The 19,286-nt window shown below is 37.2% G+C and overlaps 1 protein-coding gene across 3 annotated transcripts in view; it reads left to right on the top strand.

The window, feature by feature from the left end:
- The window catches only part of EFR3A (EFR3 homolog A), an 83,685-nt gene that overhangs the window by 20,154 nt on the left and 44,245 nt on the right, over window positions 1-19,286 (top strand). For 2 of the 3 annotated variants that reach the window (XM_047783232.1, XM_047783230.1), the window contains exons 2-5: window positions 10,229-10,305; window positions 12,665-12,792; window positions 14,439-14,589; window positions 16,271-16,392. In XM_047783232.1, the coding sequence (XP_047639188.1) occupies window positions 10,229-10,305; window positions 12,665-12,792; window positions 14,439-14,589; window positions 16,271-16,392 (478 nt within the window). Of the gene's footprint in view, window positions 1-10,228; window positions 10,376-12,664; window positions 12,793-14,438; window positions 14,590-16,270; window positions 16,393-19,286 lie in introns of all 3 variants that reach the window. The other variant, XM_047783231.1, reaches the window with a different exon arrangement.

Below are 19,286 nucleotides of genomic sequence, written 5' to 3'. Positions count from 1 at the left end.
TTTGTTTTTAGCAAAGGAATACTTATCTCGTTTTCTGTAGCATCAATTGCCCACAGTCTTGTTATAGTTTAAATGTCTTCATGTCAAGAAACAGTTTTGTGAATTAGTCACGTATCTCAGTCCTTAGCTTAGTAGTTCACTGTAGTAGGCATTTTATTAAGACCTTAATTACAAATGTGCAGGGAATTTACCAGTTAATAATAAAAATGTTACGTTATTTGATATATAAAGATCATAGTTATTGTATACCAGAAAAATTAAAGCCTGACAAACCTTAAGTTATTTTTTTTTTACCAACGTTCTGTTTCTTTGTTTTCCTCCCTTTTATCTTTTGCTGAATCGTTATTGCTTTTCCTCATTCAGTTACAAGTAGCTGGAACTGAAAACTTGTCTGCTTTGATGCCTTTAGACATTCTCAGGCTAAGAGAATAAGAATAACTCTTAGTCCTGGGTTGCCTGCGACTACCGATATTTATACGATTGGTCCTGGCGTGATTTTATAGCATCCTCAGTCACTCTAGAGATGCTAAATTACTAAGCATCCCTGGGCCTTAGAACCATCTGAATCGGTGATTTGCAAATTGAATTCTTGCCTTGACTTGTCCTTAGAGGTCCTTCTGGACTTCTGCAAGCTTATCCTTTTTTGTGTAAATGTTAATGGCTCTCTCTGTGTTTTGATTTTTGATGTGCTGATTCCAGGACCTTGAAGTTTTTGGTGTCCTCTATCAAGTAGCACTAGTCACCTTTTTTTTTTTTTTTGATAATTTTTAAGGTTTGTTTTCTTTCTTTGTTTTGTTTTGTTTTGGTGGCACCTGTGACATGTGGAAGTTCCTGGGCCAGGGATAAAACTTGTGCCACAATGGTAACCAGAGTCACAGCAGTGACAATGCTGGATCCTAACTCACTGAGCCATGAGGGAACTCTCAGATAATTTTTGTGTTTTTTTAATGTGGAATTTTTAACTTATTCTAATCTTATTTTTGAACTATAGAAGGTTTTGGCTGTTTCAAGAAATTTTTGCGCTTTCAAAATGGATTCTAAATGCATGAGAGAATTCTTGGGCTATTAGCTTATATCTAGGAATTGATATAACAAAAACAATTTTTGGGGGAGGTCTTTTTTTTTTTCATCTTTTGAGGGCTGCACCCACTGCATGTGGAGGTTCTCAGGCTAGGGGTCTAATTGGAGCTGTAGCTACCACCCTATGCCAGAGCCACAGCAATGCCTCAAAGCAATTTTAAGAAACAAAAAATAATATTCCACAGTGTTCCATGAATATTTGTTTATGTTAAGGGTTTTTTACAAGTAGTTCTAGTTAAAGGGAGAGTTATATAAGTTCAGTTTGTTTTGTTTTCTTTCATGTTAAAGGAAAATGTCTCTAGTCATTTAGGTATACGTAGGTCTTAGTTTTTGTTTATGTCTGAAGAACACATTTTCTTCTTAAATTAAGACACTCCAGTACTTTCTGACTAGTTTTGCCATATTACATATTTACCAAGATTTGCTCTGAGAAGAGGAAAATAAGTTTTTATAGGAAGTTCCAGAGATTGGCTTATTGCAACTTATGGAAACTGTCAGAGCCCTCAGTTACTTTGCCAGCTGTTTCCCTAGCTGAAGATTAGTGGATTTTTGTCAGTTAGAGTTTTTGTTAGACTGTGTTTTAAATAGACTTTTTTTTTTTCCCGAGAAGTTTTTATTGGCTATCAAAGCCTAAAATAATATCATTATACAACTATAATTTTCTTTTTGTGTGTGTGTGTGGGTTTCAGGTTTTTTTTTTTCTCAAAAAAAACACTTTTTATTTTATTTTATTTTATTTTTATTTTTTTCCCCACTGTACAGCAAGGGGATCAAGTTATCCTTACATGTATACATTACAATTACATTTTTCCCCCAGCCTTTCTTCTGTTGCAACATGAGTATCTAGACAAAGTTCTCAATGCTATTCAGCAGGATCTCCTTGTGAATCTATTCTAAGTTGTGTCTGATAAGCCCAAGCTCCCGATCCCTCCCACTCCCTCCCCCTCCCATCAGGCAGCCACAAGTCTCTTCTCCAAGTCCATGATTTTCTTTTCTGAGGAGATGTTCATTTGTGCTGGATATTAGATTCCAGTTATAAGTGATATCATATGGTATTTGTCTTTGTCTTTCTGGCTCATTTCACTCATATGCACAAAATATATGGAGAAAAATGTGATTCCTTTTTTTAATTCTTAACAGTACTACTGCCATTATCATTTAGTAAGTATTGTATATTTTAAACCAAAAAAGCAGTCACATACTATTTCAGTTTTCAGTTCTGCCGCCTCTAATGTCTTACCTCCAGAGGTGGGGACACAGGGGTGGTATGCTTCCTGCCAAGACTGCCACCTGCGCACATCTGAAGAAGGTCTGCAGCATGCAGAGGGCGGCCATATGGTCTTAGAAGTAGGGCTGAACCACATGCTGTGTGCTAGCAGTGGTGGAGACAGAGGCTTGAGTACTTTACTTTCCTGGTTGCAGCTCTGGTTTCTGTGTCAACCACTGGATTGTTTCTTATCTGCTTTGCAAACTAAACCAACATCAGATGACATGAATAGAGAATTGTATTTCCTGATTTTAATATTTGTAGTATTTTTTTCCATGTGATGATTCCAAAAGGTTTTAAATGCAGTCTTGCAGGATTACATTTTCTAAAAGGCATGTTTAGTCTGTATTTTATTACTCTCGTCCTTGGGTAACTCTGCTGAGTCATATTTAATTTTTTCAGTTAAGTATGATAAAGTGTAGATATAAATTTATAAATTGTCTGTAAGCAGGGCAATGCCTAATATATATTTTTCTTTAAAAAATGTGATAGTGGAAGGAAAACAGATATTGAGTATAAATTGATCAGTAGTTGACTCAGAAAAAAGCTGTTTTTTCCTACAGACAGTATCTCAGTAGTTTTGAAAAGCATACGGAGTTTTGTCTGCATTGTACTTTTTGTAGAGCCAAATACTGCAGTACAGTGGGAAGACTATCTTTTAAAAAAGAATTTGAGCTTTAATTCCTTTTATTGCCTTCGTTGTCCTCTTTTCCGTGAGGTTTATGTGCCTGGGAATAAAGAACAAGTAGTGAAATTGAGAATGAAAGGAGAGAAGGTATAGAATTACATGCAGAAAGAATCGTGTAATAAAATACTCCTCTAATGGATTAAAATCCTTTTAAAAGGAACACTTTCCTAAAGATAAGACTATTTTGTTCCCGCTTTTCTTTGACCCCTATCTAATTAGCCACCAAACCCTTCTGGTGCATCCTTTGTGCCACCTGCTATGTCATAGACTTTTTTTTTTTCCCGAGAAGTTTTTATTGGCTATCAAAGCCTAAAATAATATCATTATACAACTATAATTTTCAGAAAGAATCATGTAATAAAATACTCCTCTAATGGGTTAAAATCCTTTTAAAAGGAACACTTTCCTAAAGATAAGACTATTTTGTTCCCGCTTTTCTTTGACCCCTATCTAATTAGCCACCAAACCCTTCTGGTGCATCCTTTGTGCCACCTGCTACGTCCCTTCTTTTCTACGCTCTGGGTCATTAGAAAATGCATTTTGGTTTTTTCCATGTGCCATCCTCTGTAGTGGTACTTGTTTTATTCTGTCTGCTGGTAATTGCACTCCACTGTCTTCAGAGTATATTTAGAGTTCAGTCTACTCGTTCTTCAGGGGAGCCCTCGGCTCAATCCAATGTCCTTCGCAAAACCTCCCTTCCCTTGAGCTGGAAATGTTTCTATCTTCTATGGTCCTGTGGTCAATTTGACATTGAATATCCTTTGTCCTCAAATATTGTCCAAATCTTGCTTTAAAATTCAATTTTTAAACCTTTGTCTTTTCAAATCGATAGTTACCTTTCTGATCCTCTGTAGTTCTTAACACAGTGCCTTGTCCACGTGTTGAAGTGCAGGAATGACACTCACATTATAGGCTTTAATGTAGTGTCTGTACGTGTACGTATGGTATATGTAGATTTATATAATAAGTGTCTGGTCCTTGGGAGGGATATGCGTGGGTGGGACCATAGTGTTACTAAAACATTTAATTGTATGAAGTGAGGGCTTATTCTGACACTATCTGAATGAGTAACTTAATTTTAACTTTGAAGAGAATGTATGTGATACAGACCCTTTTTAAGGACTTTGGCTACCACAGAGTTAGAGGTCTTAAAGTCATGAATTTTTAAAATCTTTTAATAGAACAACATGCTGTCTCTTTTCACCTTGATTACTGATAGCTTCCACTAAGCCTAAAAATAAAGCATGAATTGTTTAAAGTGACTCAGTTGACATTGACAGCTGTTCATTGGAAAAACTGTATTGTCCTGGCATTTATTTAGTATTTCGTGGCAGACAGTGTACTTTATCATTTTATTATAGCACATGTCAGCAAATATTAAATTCATTGTATCTATCAGTACACTTCGAGTCCACATTCATTTATTGAAGGAATATTTTTTGTGAATACTGTATTCTAGACATGCACAACAATGAACAAAATATATGGGCTTTATGTTGGAGTGATTCATATTCTGCTGGGAAAGACAGGCATGTATATAAATGAGTACGAAAATTTGTTACAGGTACTGTGATAGAAAAATACAGTGAAGGCATAGGGACCAAAATCCAGTCATCATAGCCATCCCCATTTAAATATATGGCATTTAGTAAGCCCTAAATAAGCCAGTGAATTCCTAACAAATTACAGGAAAGAGTTAACTGAGATGCTGTAATTGTATAGAAGATATAGATTTGATTATTTTGTCCTTTAATAGATCATGACGCAAACCTAAATCAAGGTCGTACAGCTGGTTCCCATCATAAGATCCAAGCATTCTTCAACTTCAGTGACAGTGGTAGTAACTTCTTATCTTTGTGGTAGAGAATACCTTTATCCCAAATACCCGGTGACTTGGTGGTGGTTAATAATAGAGATGTTAAGTTTTAATCATTAATAGTTTAGTAAGGAGACCTTAATATTTCCAGTTAGATTTAAATTATCATTGGGTAATACAGTTCATTGAAAGTGTAAGTACCTTATTTTAAAGGGAGTCTTAGTTAATTATCCAAAACCCCAAACTTAGAGAGCTACATAGAAAAGCAGATGTCATCACAAACCAGAAGTACTCACGGATGGACCAGCCACTTAGAGTATTGGACCCATTAAGCAGAATTCTCTCAACACCCCTGTATGCCCATGATCCTTGATCCATACTTCTGTCAGCTCACCCATGAGCTTTTCTGTGCAGCTCCTCAGGTCCTTCTATGGATGCCTGTTAGATCAGAATGAATTAATCCTAACACCTCACTGTCAAAGAAGGAGGATGCTAGAGGTCAATATGTTTCACTCCTGCCTGAGGTGAGGACCAGGAGACCCTGGTGAATTTTCATGATGTCTTGGGTGTCTTTAAAGAAGATAGGAGTGTGGAGTTCCCGTCGTGGCGCAGTGGCTAACGAATCTGACTAGGAACCATGAGTTTCGGGTTCGATCCCTGGCCTTGCTCAGTGGGTTAAGGATCCGGCTTTGCCGTGAGCTGTGGTGTAGGTTGCAGACGCGGCTCGGATCCCGAGTTGCTGTGGCTCTGGCGTAGGCCGGCGGCTACAGCTCCGATTAGACCCCTAGCCTGGGAACCTCCATATGCCGTGGGAAGCGGCCCTAGAAAAGGCAAAAAGACAAAAAAAAAAGAGAGAAGATAGGAGTGTGCAAATTTACTAAAGTGTGTACATCTACACCCCCCCCCATATATAATGTTTAAAGCATCTTCTACATTCTAGGCAACTTTTATATTAATTTAGTGCTCTTAACCCTGAGAGATTGGTAGAAGGATTTTTCTCTTTATTCACGAAGGGTCAGAGAGCCTTATTGAACAGATTGCCCCATGAGCCTCTCTGCACACTACTATAATATTCAGCTTGGCATTTTTTTGGTCATAATTTTTCTTTCCAGCTATGCCCTAGTTCCATTTTCCCATAGTTTAGTTACCCACTTAAGACTTCCTGCTTCTCCTGCTATATCATAAGTAGGACTCTGAATCCCACGTGCTGTAGGAGGGGAATAGTGGATTACTGTCTCCTTTATATGAGAATTAAATTTAAAAGAAGAATTCATATTGCTGAGACCTCCTGAGACTTTCTCTGCTTGGCTCTTTTTTCCCTTTGGAAAAGAGGAAGTTGGGACGATGTCAGAAAGTGAGTTTTTTTGGAAGGGATCAAAAGCAAGGATGAGGAGGAATTAAGGGAATGCTTTAAGGAGAAAAGATAGAAATAGGTTTATTTTCTTATTTAAACTATATGAAGGATCTATATTAAGTAAATTGGCAATATAGTACCTTAGTAGTATCTTATTTAAGCTATTTGGCCTTGCCAGTAGAATTCGATATGGATATTATCAAGTTCTTGATAGCTTTATATTTGATGTCAACAAGTTAGATAAGTTACAGTACATTAGTACCCTCTGCTAATTAATTTCAAGTAAAGTGAACCAGGCACTTCCTGAACAGTAGGTAAAGGGATCTAAGAGCAGGCAGATCAACTATTAAACAGTCTCTTACAACATGAAGGACTATGTTCAGGTACCTGCAGCTGAACTGGAAAAGCCTTATGAATTGGCTTCAACAAGGGAATCAACTGCATTTCTGTGCCTCAGTAGGTCCAATGATTTTATTGTACTTGTTCTTGTGATGTTGATAAGGACAGTATTCTCTTATTTTAAATAGCCTTAGAGTTATTTCTTTTGTGATTACTATTGCCAGTCCTTCTAACCTTATATTACCTTCAGTATGGTATCATTTTTGTAGAAACCTGGGTAAATTGAAGTTTCAAAACCTGGTTGCATGCGTCTTCTCTATAGTTGGTAGATTTTCATGTAAGTAAATGATCAAGAAGGTGTTTTTGCTTTGTTTTGTTTTGGACCTTCTGGAGAAATTCACTGTGATCCTTTATTTCCCTCCATGGCAGTGCATCCCTCATCTGTTAGTCGCACTCATCCTGCAGTCATGTTCATTGGTCATGGTTTGCGGACAGCTAAAGTCTTTAAAGTAACTTGGAAGTTGGCTGGTACTTGAACTCAGTGTGGCAGTTACCCTCCAAAGTCCTCAGGTCTGGTGGGGATCTCAGCTCCTCTCCCTACCAGCGGTTATGATAGGGGGCACATGGGCCTCCCTTAGCCTCTGCTTCCCGCTTTATCAAACGAAGCTGATTAATAACCACCTCTCCGGAGAGTTGCTGTGGGAGTAAATGAGTAATGTGGTAAAGTACTTAGTGTAGTTCTCCACACATCATGTTCAGAAAATAGCAGTTACCCCCACTGGTTCTGAGAGTGTTAGTGAAAGCTTGAGAACCATATGTAAAATGCGTTGGATTTTTGGATGATTCATTCACAGCAGAGGTTTTCACATTGTTGGGACTACTATCCCAAGGGCCCTCAAGCACCTCTGCTTACCCCGATTGTACTGCTTATAGTGTTACCCCTAATAGCTGCCATTTTACTGAATGCTTGCTGTATGTTATACCCTTAATAAGAACTTTTCATATAATTTTATTTCATTTTCCCAATAAATACGAAGATGGCATTATTAACTCATTTAACTGATGAGGAAACAGGCAAAATAATAGGAATAACCAGCCCACCTAGCTGGACAGTGAGTAACCTTGGGTTCACCGCAGGTCTGTCTGACTCCATGCCACCTATTGGGGATCTTGTCTTTTTACTCATATCTCCCCCAGTAGACCTGAGGTTCCTGAAAGTGGGAATTAGAAATTATGTATATTCCAAGTTGTCATTTTTTTAAAGCCTCTTTTAACTAAAAGCAGTGTATAATATCAGAAAGTGTCAGTGTAAGTGAAACTTAATAGCTTATTAAGAATTCTTTCTTGCCTTTTGAAAATTACATAATTTACCATTCTGACAGGAAACTTGAGGCTTTGGGACTTGTTTTTCAGTTCCATTGCCAGACTTTCTGCCATAGTAGCAATTTGAATTTACTATATTTGGCCTTGCATTAGTGCTTGCAAAGTATTCGTTCTAATCTTCTTATCTGGTTATAAGCTTCTTTCAGATTGCAATACCTAGCTCAATGCCATGTATAAGTTAATCACTTGATACATGTTTGATTTTAATTTATTTCAGTGTATTAATAGTCATCTGAAATATTTTTATATTAGGTATAGTTGACGCAGAAATAATACTTTTGCTTAATTGGCTGTTACCCTTGTTTTTCTTTCTAATAATCAGGCTTGTGTTTTGTTGGTGTTAGTTTGAAAAACATCTCCTAATGGACTCTTTGGTCCTTTTTTTCTTCTATTAAAGTCAAAAACATCCTGAACAACGAATAGTGTTTTATACAGTAAGTGTACGGTACCTAAATATATACTGCTGAATTATTCACTTTTTTTTTTTTTTTTTCCTTTTTCAGCATATAGAAGTTCCTGGGCCAAGGTTCAAATCCCAGCCGCATCGGCAACATACACCACAGCTGCGGCAATGCCATAGAGAAGCGGTATCATTAACCCACTATGTCACAGTGGGAGCTCCTTCACTATTTTTTAGTAACAGTTGATAAACTCCTCCAGAGCAGGGGTCTTGTCTCTTATGCTTTCCTGTGTCTGTGGCATCTACTAGCATGGTGTTAGGGACATAGTAGGTTTGGATGAAATATTTGAATATTGATTGATTTGACTACTAATATCTATGGTTTTGTAGAAAGAGCATGAGGTTTCAGAGTTAGACACTGGGTTTTCACCCATCCACTGCTGTTGAGTAAATTACTCAATCAGTTCTGTTAGGGTTTCCACTCTTGGATAGTGGTGATGATACTACCTCACTGATTTGCTGGGAATGTTAAATAATGTTGGTACACGGCTGTATGATCACTAAAGATGCTCTACAGTTCTTAATTCTGTCTTGTTTTTATCAATATTTTAACGGCCCCATTCTGCTGCAAATCTGGACTCAGGTTTATGTGTCTCAGCCTGTTGGTCACTCATGAGTGCATACATGAGTGGTATATACTTCATGAGCCAAGTGATATCTGGAAAAGTTGTCTCTTGAATAATGCTACTCGGTAAGATGGTGGTAGAAAGATGCTTAAACCTGAATTCGCTTAACTTCTAATTTAAGTGGTCTTTCGTACCGTATTTTGGTTTCTGAATACATACACGTGCACAGTAACACACAGACACACATACCCCAGTTTCATAAATCATGGAAATGATTTATTTTTATTTATTTAACCACACCTGCAGCCTATGGAAGTTCCCAGGCCAGGGATCAAACCTGTGCCACAGCAGCGACCTGAGCCGCCACAGTGACAACATCAGATCCTTAAGCTGCTGAGCCACCAGGGAAGTCAGGAATAATTTTATAATGGCTCAGGACCAGTATTCCCTTTAAGTTATTGGTTTGTGGGACAAGGAAACAGACCCCTTCTGCTTACATAATTCTTTCCAGAGAGCAATGTGCCTACCCAAGGTCATGTAGCCACTTTGGTGAAAGAATTGGAACGAACCCAGGTCTTCTAGATCCAAATCCATGACTCTTTCCAAGATGCTAGCAATTGAAAATATATAAGGCAGCCTTCGAGCAGATTTTGAAATTCCTGGACTTTGTTTTGAAGTTGATTCTCTATTTGAAGTTGTTGATTTCTTTTGAGGTTGATTCTCCCTTGATTGAGATTCCTTTATATGATGCATCATGTAGATACATGTATTAACTTGTTTTCGCCAGCTACACTAAGTGTAAACTGATAGTTTAAGACCACTGTGGCTAGTGCCCAGTGGATTGTGCCAGACAGGAAAAGTGGGGGCTGGGGGCGGGAGGGGAGTGATGGGGGATGCAGAGAGTAGTAGGAGATGATCAGAAAGGAGGTAAGGTGGGTACCAATTATGTATTTGCTTTAGAGGATGAATTTAGTAGATTTTGTGTGTGTGTACACGTGCACATGTGCCCCCAGACAGTTTGGATTGGAGCTTTGTAATAATTCATTAGTATGTTCATTTCAACTGGGCATCTTTGGGGAGGGGAGGAGAAATTTAACTTTTTCATTTCTTCATTAATAGAATTTGCATGTCTTTTTCTGTAGAATTTGCATGTCTTTTTCTGTTATTTGAACTTTTCCCCTTTATTTTAAGTAAACATCCAGAAATTTGAATTTCTGGGTCACTTTACAATATGAATAATCTCTGTATTTTGTGATTTTATTCTTTTTTGAACAGGAGTGTGTTGCTGCTGTTCTGCTTTGCGTCCTCGCTACAAACGTCTGGTGGACAACATATTCCCTGAAGATCCAAAAGTAATTTGATCTACATCTACTGATCCTTCTCTTTGCTGACCCATGCTTCCCCCCTGCTCACCTTCCTAAGGTTTCCCTAATTTCATTTCTCTACTTTTACTCCCAGTCTCATCTTGTACACTACTATTTTATGTTTCTCTTTTTTTTTATTTTTTAAATGACCCATGCTTGCTTGTATGATTTTTAAGTTATTTTCTTGGATTAGGCATAAATTTGGAATGATGGACAGATGATGTTCTTTAGTCTGTATAGTTCCTAAGTTTAATACTCTACTCGTCTGAAATTTATGAACTAGTGCCAGATTATTTGTGTGAAATGCCAAGAATACAGCTGTGAATACAGCCGTGGTCTCTGCTCTTACCCAGCTCATAGACAAATAAATTGGCAACTACAATATTGTGTGAAAGATGTTGTGACAGAGAAGCAAGGTACAGGGTACTACTGGAGTAGGTGGGAATGATATCTAATTTGGGCTTGGGAGAAGAAAGGCCTGAAGGAAATGAAATCTAGGCTAAGATCCAAAGAATAAATAGGATTGGCCACAGTTTTCGGAAGAGAATTGTAAATTAAAAAGAGAATATTCCAGGCAGAGTTTGTTCTCTTTTTACTTAAGTGCTTTTTAATTTTTTATAAAAGTTACTTTATTGTGGAAGATTACTAGTTTCAAAGCAACTGGGTTTGATTGATTTTGTTTGACACTGTCTTAAATTTTCTGAGATTCTTTTAGTCTAATGTTAAGTGGATAGGAACAAAAGAGAATTACACGGGTTTGATTTTCAGAAGTCGCTTTATTTTAAAATATAGCCTGTTGTAGATTATCTTAACATTAATTTTGGTTATCTTAACATTAATTTATGAGATAATGTCTCATTTTTAATCAAATCTGATTTAAACATTCAGCTGTTTAGAGGAGGCTAATCAATTAAATAGATTGGCTGACAGATACCCTGGATAATTTATGACATGCATATAAAATAGCCTAAGATATGTACCTATCTTTAGGATGCTTTCCATCCATTGACTGACATAAAGCAAAAGCATGCTAAATATTAAATCACAGTATATATAAACCAGTAAGTAAAATGTTAAGTAAAACAGGTGGTAAAGTTTCAGCCTTTACATCAAGGAGTCTCACTGTGTGTTGACAGTCTCTGCGAAGCATTCTCAGAAGAAATGGAGGATGTACACCAACTGGGGAAGACGAGATTAGTCTCTTTGTTACTGTCAGGAGAAAAGAGATAGTAAAGTAAGAGATACACTTGACATCAAGAGCCTTCAAGTGAAGGTTCCCGTAGCCTAATTGAAGTGTGATGGGTGATAACCGTGCTGTTTTCCGATTGGAAATTTCAGAGGTATTATTTAGTACACTGAATATTCGATCGTTTCCTTGACGAGTTGAAATATATGGTTTTTGGAGGTAAGGTGACGGCCTGATTGTGGAGGAGTGTAAATGAGACCAGACATCTACTTTACCTTACTTAGAGGCAGTCAGGGAGCTTTGAACTTTTGATCATGGGAGTGATGGCAGGTATAGAGAATAGACACACAAAGAATATTTTCCCCAGTATTTAGATAAAATAGCAATCTGTAAAATAAGATTTAAGAAAAAGAAAAGATTTATATGAATTTTGTGTATATGTGGAAACCCAATGACTACATTTCTTATTTTTAGATTATTAAAAAAAAAAACCTTGTAGTATATCCAAAATGTGTCCAGCAGTCGGTACTCAGAGTGCAAAGGTCTGCATGTCATGGTCCCTGCCTTCAAAGAACAAGTAACCAAAATCACGTTTTATAATTACTAAAAATATGTCCTGTTCCCTACATACTGCATGTCGTTCATTGAGCTGTATTTCTGTGAAGGAAGCATTAGAGTAATCCATTGCCTATGAAGGTATATTTAAATGCTTTTTCTTTTTTCTTTTTTTTTATGGCCACACCTGTAGCATATAGAAGTTCCTGGGCCAGGGACTGAATCTGAGCCACTGCTGCAACCTACGCCACAGGCGCAGCTATGCCAGATCCTTTAACCCACTGCACCAGGCCGGAGCTTGAACCCGTGCCTCCACAGTGACCCGAGCTGCTGCAGTCAGATTCATAACCCGCTGCACACCAGCAGGAACTCCTAATGCTTTTTCTAAATGGAGCATTTCTTTAACTTTTTCAAAATTCTGCGTGTCCAGAATGGTGAATGTTATCACTGAGGAGGCTATATCCAGGAAGGTTCGGGATAATATGGATTAGCCACTAGTCCAGAAAGGGGCAATGTGAAGCAAGCAACACCTAGAAGTACAAATAATAAGCATAAAAATAATGGATGTGAGTATAACCTCTTTCACCTGTTCTTTTTATTTTTTAGGATGGCCTTGTTAAAGCTGATATGGAAAAATTGACATTTTATGCAGTGTCTGCTCCAGAGAAACTGGATCGAATTGGTTCTTATCTGGCAGAAAGGTTGAGCAGGGATGTGGTCAGACATCGTTCTGGGTAAGGAAACTAATTGCTGCTAACATAGTACCTTTAGAAACTTCTTCCTAGGCTAAATCATCCTATAAATTATTTTGCCATCTCTACCCGTAGGTAGAGATCATATAAGGAGCATAAAACATTATAATATTATACAGGGAAATCATCACTTTCCTAGTGGTCAGGTTTAAGGATAAACATACATTGGTTAACAAAGTTGCTTAAGCATTCCTTAATTTTTGAGGCTTTTGTAAAATGGAAATAATAAAAATTGATTCCCTTAGTCTGTCAGTGCAGTATTGTAAATACGGTTTAAAAATCAATCTCTAGAGAGTTCTCTCTGGCTCAGTGGTTAAGGATACAGCATTGTCACCACAGTGGCTCAGGTCGCTGCTGTGGCTTGGGTTTTATCCCTGGCCCAGGAACTTAGGCATACTATGGGTGCAGCCCCCACCTCACCCTCCTCCAAAAAAAAAAAAACAAAAAAACAGTGTCTAAATTGAAAACTAAGATTCTGTTAACCAACTGATTTTTAACACAGCTCCAGTTTTTCCTATCAGAGGAGCTGTGAAAAAGAACTGTTGTTAGGCTTAGGTATTAAGGTTCAGAAGATGTAAGTATGCTGATTTGATCTGTGCTACCTATACATCTACCTATAAATAAAGGTCTCCCATCTTAATCCATTCTCTGTGCTTAACAGTGATAACTGTAATTTGGTTTATAAATACTTCGCCGTATTGTCATGTTATAATCCTAGTTTAAGTTAGAGTATTCCATTTTCCAAGTGATATATTGACTTTCTCAACTTCTGCCTTGTTACCATTTAAAGCATTTTCATGATTCTTGTTACAAATAGTTTTATGGTTGATTGTTAAAGTATAGTTATATAGAGTCTGAATTTCTTTTCTTTTTTTTTTTTTTTTTTTTTTTGCTTTTTAGGGCCACACCTGTGACATAGGGAAGTTCCCAGGCTAGGGGTCTAATTGAAGCTACAGCTGCTGGCCTATACCACAGCCATAGCAACGTGGGATCCAAGCCACATCTGCGACCTACACCACAGCTCATGGCCATGCCAAATCCTCAACCCACTGAATAAGGCCAGGGATCGAACGCACATCCTCATGGATACTAGTTGGATTCATTTCTACTGAGCCACAACAGGAACTTCCCTGAATTTTAATGTTTAGTACAAGCTTTAAAATCTGATGAATTATAAGATAAAATTTATGATACCTTTTCCTTATAATACTACTGATAGGGTTTTATACACTGATATTTACAGGTACAAATAGTGTGTTAGAAATTCAGGCATATTGCTTCTAAATCACTGTTTTGGGTCAGATGCAAATAAATGTCTGGAAAATGGAAAATATTCATGTTTAAGAAGAAAAAGTCAGACAAAGGTAATGTTAAGGAAGCTCTGGAAGAGTTTTTGGTGAGAAGGAGAAATGGAGTCACGCAGTATCTTTTTCATGTGCTTCCACATGAGGATCATTTTATAATCTTAAGATCATTAGTGTTGTGTGAGGATTAGGATTTCAGTGAGAGGCTACTAAATTTGGCTATGTTCTGTGCATTTGAATAAACTTATTCTAAGCATTCCTATGAAAGCATTTAGAATTAAGAGATCTGGAGATGCTTCAACATTATTTTTCTCCTATACTTAGGTATGTTTTAATTGCTATGGAGGCACTGGACCAGCTTCTTATGGCCTGCCATTCTCAAAGCATCAAGCCGTTTGTAGAAAGCTTTCTTCATATGGTAGCAAAGCTGCTGGAATCAGGGGAACCAAAGCTTCAAGTTCTTGGAACAAATTCTGTGAGTACAGCTATCTTCTAAGTAATTTTAAGTTTAATTAGCATTTCTAGGATTAACTCTTCTTAGAGTGTCTTTATCTGGTAAAGGCAGATGCTTTGGTAGCTACATTTGAACAACCAGTTCAGATGTAGGTGAGTAGAGCATTTTGTCTCTAGTTTTTTTTGTTGTTGTTGCACCCTGTGAAATGGCCTTGCTCATTGGGTTAAAGATCTGGCTGTGAGCCGTGGTGTAGGTCTCAGACGTGGCTCAGATCTGGCATTGTGTGGCTTTGGCTGTGGCCAGCAGCTACAGCTCTGATTCGGTCCCTAGCCTGGGAACTTCTACATGCCATGGGTGTGGTCTTAAAAAAGATATATATAAATATATTAGAAAATGGGGAACGTATTGTATATACACTTTTGTGGGTTTTTTTTTTTCAGTTATATTTTGAGCATTTCCTGATGTCATTCCAGTTTTATTTTTATGAAAAATATAAATATCTGGCTCAATATTTTCTGAAACTCTTCATATGGTCAGTTTGGGAATCTTGAAAATTGGAACTAGATCCCTGGACTATAAAGCCAGTTTCACCATTCAGTCATGGTGTCATTTTGGGCAAATGCTGTCCCCTCTGAATTTCAGTGTTCCTGTCCATAAAATGGGGATAATGACACATTCTTTACAGGATTGTTGGAATCATCAAATAAGAACTGAGGCGAAAACACCTAGCGTAGTACGTGGTACAAAATAAGTAATTAATGTTAGTTTAATCTCAACCAGGTGTAGTATTTGTGGTCTTTTTCTGGATAATATAAATCATATGAAGTGATATTTTAAAACAGATGACTTAGCTCTGGCTGAATTAATTTAAAATACTGGATTATCATAAATTCATTTTTTCACATTTATTCTATGCTTATTTCAGTTTTGTTTCCAGGACAGCACAGTAAATTTGGTTGGATAATTCTTTTGGCTATAGTCTTTTAAACCCTTCAGTCTGTATCCTGGCAGGTGTTTATATATTTTTAAATTTGCAAGTAAACTAACAGTTTGTTGTTTTAAGCTATTGATGTGGAAGTAATAAGTCACTGAACAAATGAGAAAGCAAGTAAGAAAAAAAGGAATCGTATAGCTGGGTCTGTGGCTCATTAGGATATTTAAAATTTTCTAAACATATGGTTATCTCCTTTTTTAATCTTTAGAAAAGTAGAATAAATTTTACCACCTCAATATTTTTTCTTCTCTACTGAATTGGTTATGTTTCCTTCAGTTTGAGGCCCTTTTTCTTGTGCCATCTTATTTGTATAAATATTATGCATTCATGTGTTATGTAACCACTGTCAAGGATGATTTCCTACCCATGATTTGAGAAATAAAAAAAAAAACAAAACAAACCTGCAGGTTTGGGTCAGCATCCAGCAAACATAAAAGAACTTTACAGTAAGACCTTTCTGTCTGGAAAGTGGGCTCACACACTCAAAATTAACTGCATCAAGAATTTATATTTAACATTTTTAATGCTGTGTCCTTGATTTTGTAAAGTTCATTATTAAAAAATTCCTTCTATTTATATGTAGCATTTATGATATTTCATACTTTATTTTCTTTTTATTTGAATATTTCTTGTCAGTGTAACAAATAATGAAAGAAGATGTTTCACATTTTCAAAAAGGTGATAATACATTTTATTTGTTTCTTTTAGTTTGTCAAATTTGCAAATATTGAAGAAGACACACCATCCTATCACAGACGTTATGATTTTTTTGTATCTCGCTTCAGTGCCATGTGTCATTCCTGTCACAGTGATCCAGAAACACGAACAGAGTATGTATTGTTTTCCTTTATTATTTACAGTCATGAAGTAACTTATTGATGAATACTGTGTTTATATATTAAATGATTACCAAAGGAGAAGGGAGAATGTATGCTTTATCCCTGAAGTCCAGCTTTAAATTGCTGTTAGAAGAATGGACTAAAGCAGTAAAATTGAGAGTGATTTCCTAACTGAGAATAAAATTTGAAGTCTTTTCTGTTACCCAGGATGCCCCGTTGTGCTCACCTTCCCCGAGTGTTAGATCCTGTCATCCTGTCACTTCTTCTCCTCTGATCCAGCCACCAGGATCTCCTCGAACACATTGGGCGTGCTTCTCCCCAGGACCGAGGGTGGCTCGCCAGATACCCATGTGGCTTCTTACTTCACGTTGTTCAGAGCTCTGCTCAAATGTCCCTTTATCATGCACGAGTCCTCCACTTGCCCCCTTTTATTTATTAAATACCAACCCTCCCATCCCAATCCTCCCAGTGAAGCTTTATCTTGTCATATCTTGTTGTCTGTTTTCTCTTCTCCATGGTATATATGAGTTCCAGAAGGGCAGGGCCTTTGTTTTGAAGACTGCTGTACCACTAGCACTTTGAATAGTGCTGGGCACATTGCTCTCGCATTTCTGAATGAACACATATGTAAATTGAATGAATTAATATATATTACGCAGTCATCATCTATCTGCGGTTGTTATGACAACTGATTTGGGCATTTTAAAACATCACTTCTAGCTACATCATAAAATAATCTGGAATCAAGTACTTATCTGCAAATACAATCAATAGATTGACATGTTTATCAAAGTTACAAATTAGAATGACCCTGGTAAATGTACAAGGTAGTTTGAGCTTTATCGTAATATACCTAGAAAGAAATAAGCTAACCTGAATTCAGAAGGTTGTTATGGGCAGTTGATAGTAAGATTTAGCATGTTGTGTAATTTTTACTTTTCTTTTAAAGTAAGTAAAGGAATATACAGACATGTAACTGATTAGCTTTTAGTGTGCAAGCTATAGTGTTGGTTTACACAAACAAACGTAAACTTGGAGAAAGAAGTTAAAGAGGTCGTTTAGTTGTTTTCAGATATAAGATTTATTTGTCTGTTATGGTGTTAGTATAATTTTTTTCTTGGTGTAGTATAACCATTTAGAATCTGGCTGTTATTCCTTCATTGTGAGTATAAAGCCATAGAAAGGGAGAGAGAACTATAACTGTCTTATAATAATAAAGTTCCTGTTTCTCCCAATCCCTGCTAAAATCTTTTTCTCCCTAAAGGATATTAAAAAAAATTTTTATAAAACCGTTCCTTGCTCTCAGAGGCTGACACTAACTTGTTAACAGGGCAAAAAGGTAAAATAATTAGTTAAATAAAATGACAGGTTTTTTCCGATATTGTAATAATTTTGTTTTAAAATATAAAAAATAACCAGAAGGCAGTACTTTTTTTTTTTTTTGTCTTTTTGCCATTTCTTGGGCCGCTCCTGGCATATGGAGGTTCCCAGGCTAGGGGTCGAATCGGAGCTGTAGCCACCGGCCTATGCCAGAGCCACAGCAACGTGGGATCCGAGCGTCTGCAACCTACACCACAGCTCACAGCAACGCCTGATCGTTAACCCACTGAGCGAGGGCAGGGACCGAACCCGCAACCTCATGGTTCCTAGTCGGATTCATTAACCACTGCTCCACGACGGGAACTCCTTTTTTGTTTAGTATTATAAGGATTAAAAAACTACATGTAAATTTTGGTTGAGATGAATTTCACATATAAGCTAATGTAGGTGAAAAATATTTATGATATTAAAGGATGCATTGTAAAAACTCAAAAAAACTATTACATAGGTATCTGATTTTAGGTATTTAGCGCCCCCTAGTGAAAGATCGTGTCTTTTGAATATATTTTGACATTTTTCTTTTTCTTTTTGGCTGCGCCCCCTGACATAGGAAGTTCCCCCTTCCCTGGGCCAGGGATCTGAACCAGAGCCATAGTGGTGACAACACTGGATCCTTAACCCATTCTCAAATGTCCCCTTATCGCGAGTCCTCCCCTTGCCCCCTTTTATTTATTAAGTATCAACCCTCCCATTCCCAGTCCTCTCAGTTAAGCTTTATCTTCTTAAACATTTTTTATTAATGTTTTACAAAAAGAAACTTGAAATATTCTATATACAAATGAAAGGTCTTATATAACTTTGTCTTAATTCTAGGTCTTTCCATTATTACATGATATTTGATATTCCAAAGTAGTATTTCATTTGAATCACTGTAAAACAAGTGAGGAAACTAAAAGATACTTGGAGGGCTCGATTTTCTTTCTGCTTTGTCATGAGTAAAAGCCCTTTTGGTTTCTTTCAGGGAATATTTATATTCCCTTGAGGTTCTAATGTAAATACGTATTATCAATCTCTTTATTTTAGCAAACGCTATCAAATAAAACTTAGGGCCATGGCCCGTGGGAAATGGGGCTGATAAGTGTTAAGATTTTCTTGAAATACTTGACTACCTTTGTGGTAATGTCAGGCTTGCCTGCTTGTGATAGCTGCAGCAGTCTCTCAACACTTTGTTTTAAAAAGCGGCAGGAATAGACACAGATCTATAAAAGGGAATATGTGTCTTGTCTCCTAGTTCACTTTTTCTCCTACTCAGGGTCCCGTTCTCCATTGGCTCTGCCTGAATCCCAGTGTCATTTCCCCGTGGGCTTGTAAAGCAGTATCACCCTTCCCCACATCTTCCATTCTCTAAACCTACTTAGAGCTTTTGGAAACTGTGCTGGGCAAGCTGAATTAGCTTCTAATGGTGGATATTTTAGGAGGTAGGAGACAAAAGGAGGTAAATAACAATCAAACTTGGACAGAGGGAAGGGCTATCAGGTTAGTTCTGCTTGTGAGATGGTTCTTCC

Source organism: Phacochoerus africanus, chromosome 6 (genome assembly GCF_016906955.1).
Source record: "Phacochoerus africanus isolate WHEZ1 chromosome 6, ROS_Pafr_v1, whole genome shotgun sequence".
In the NCBI taxonomy this organism is placed as follows: Eukaryota; Metazoa; Chordata; class Mammalia; order Artiodactyla; family Suidae; genus Phacochoerus; species Phacochoerus africanus.
Note: the sequence above shows the minus strand (reverse complement) of the source record. Positions and strands in the feature narration are given on the sequence as shown.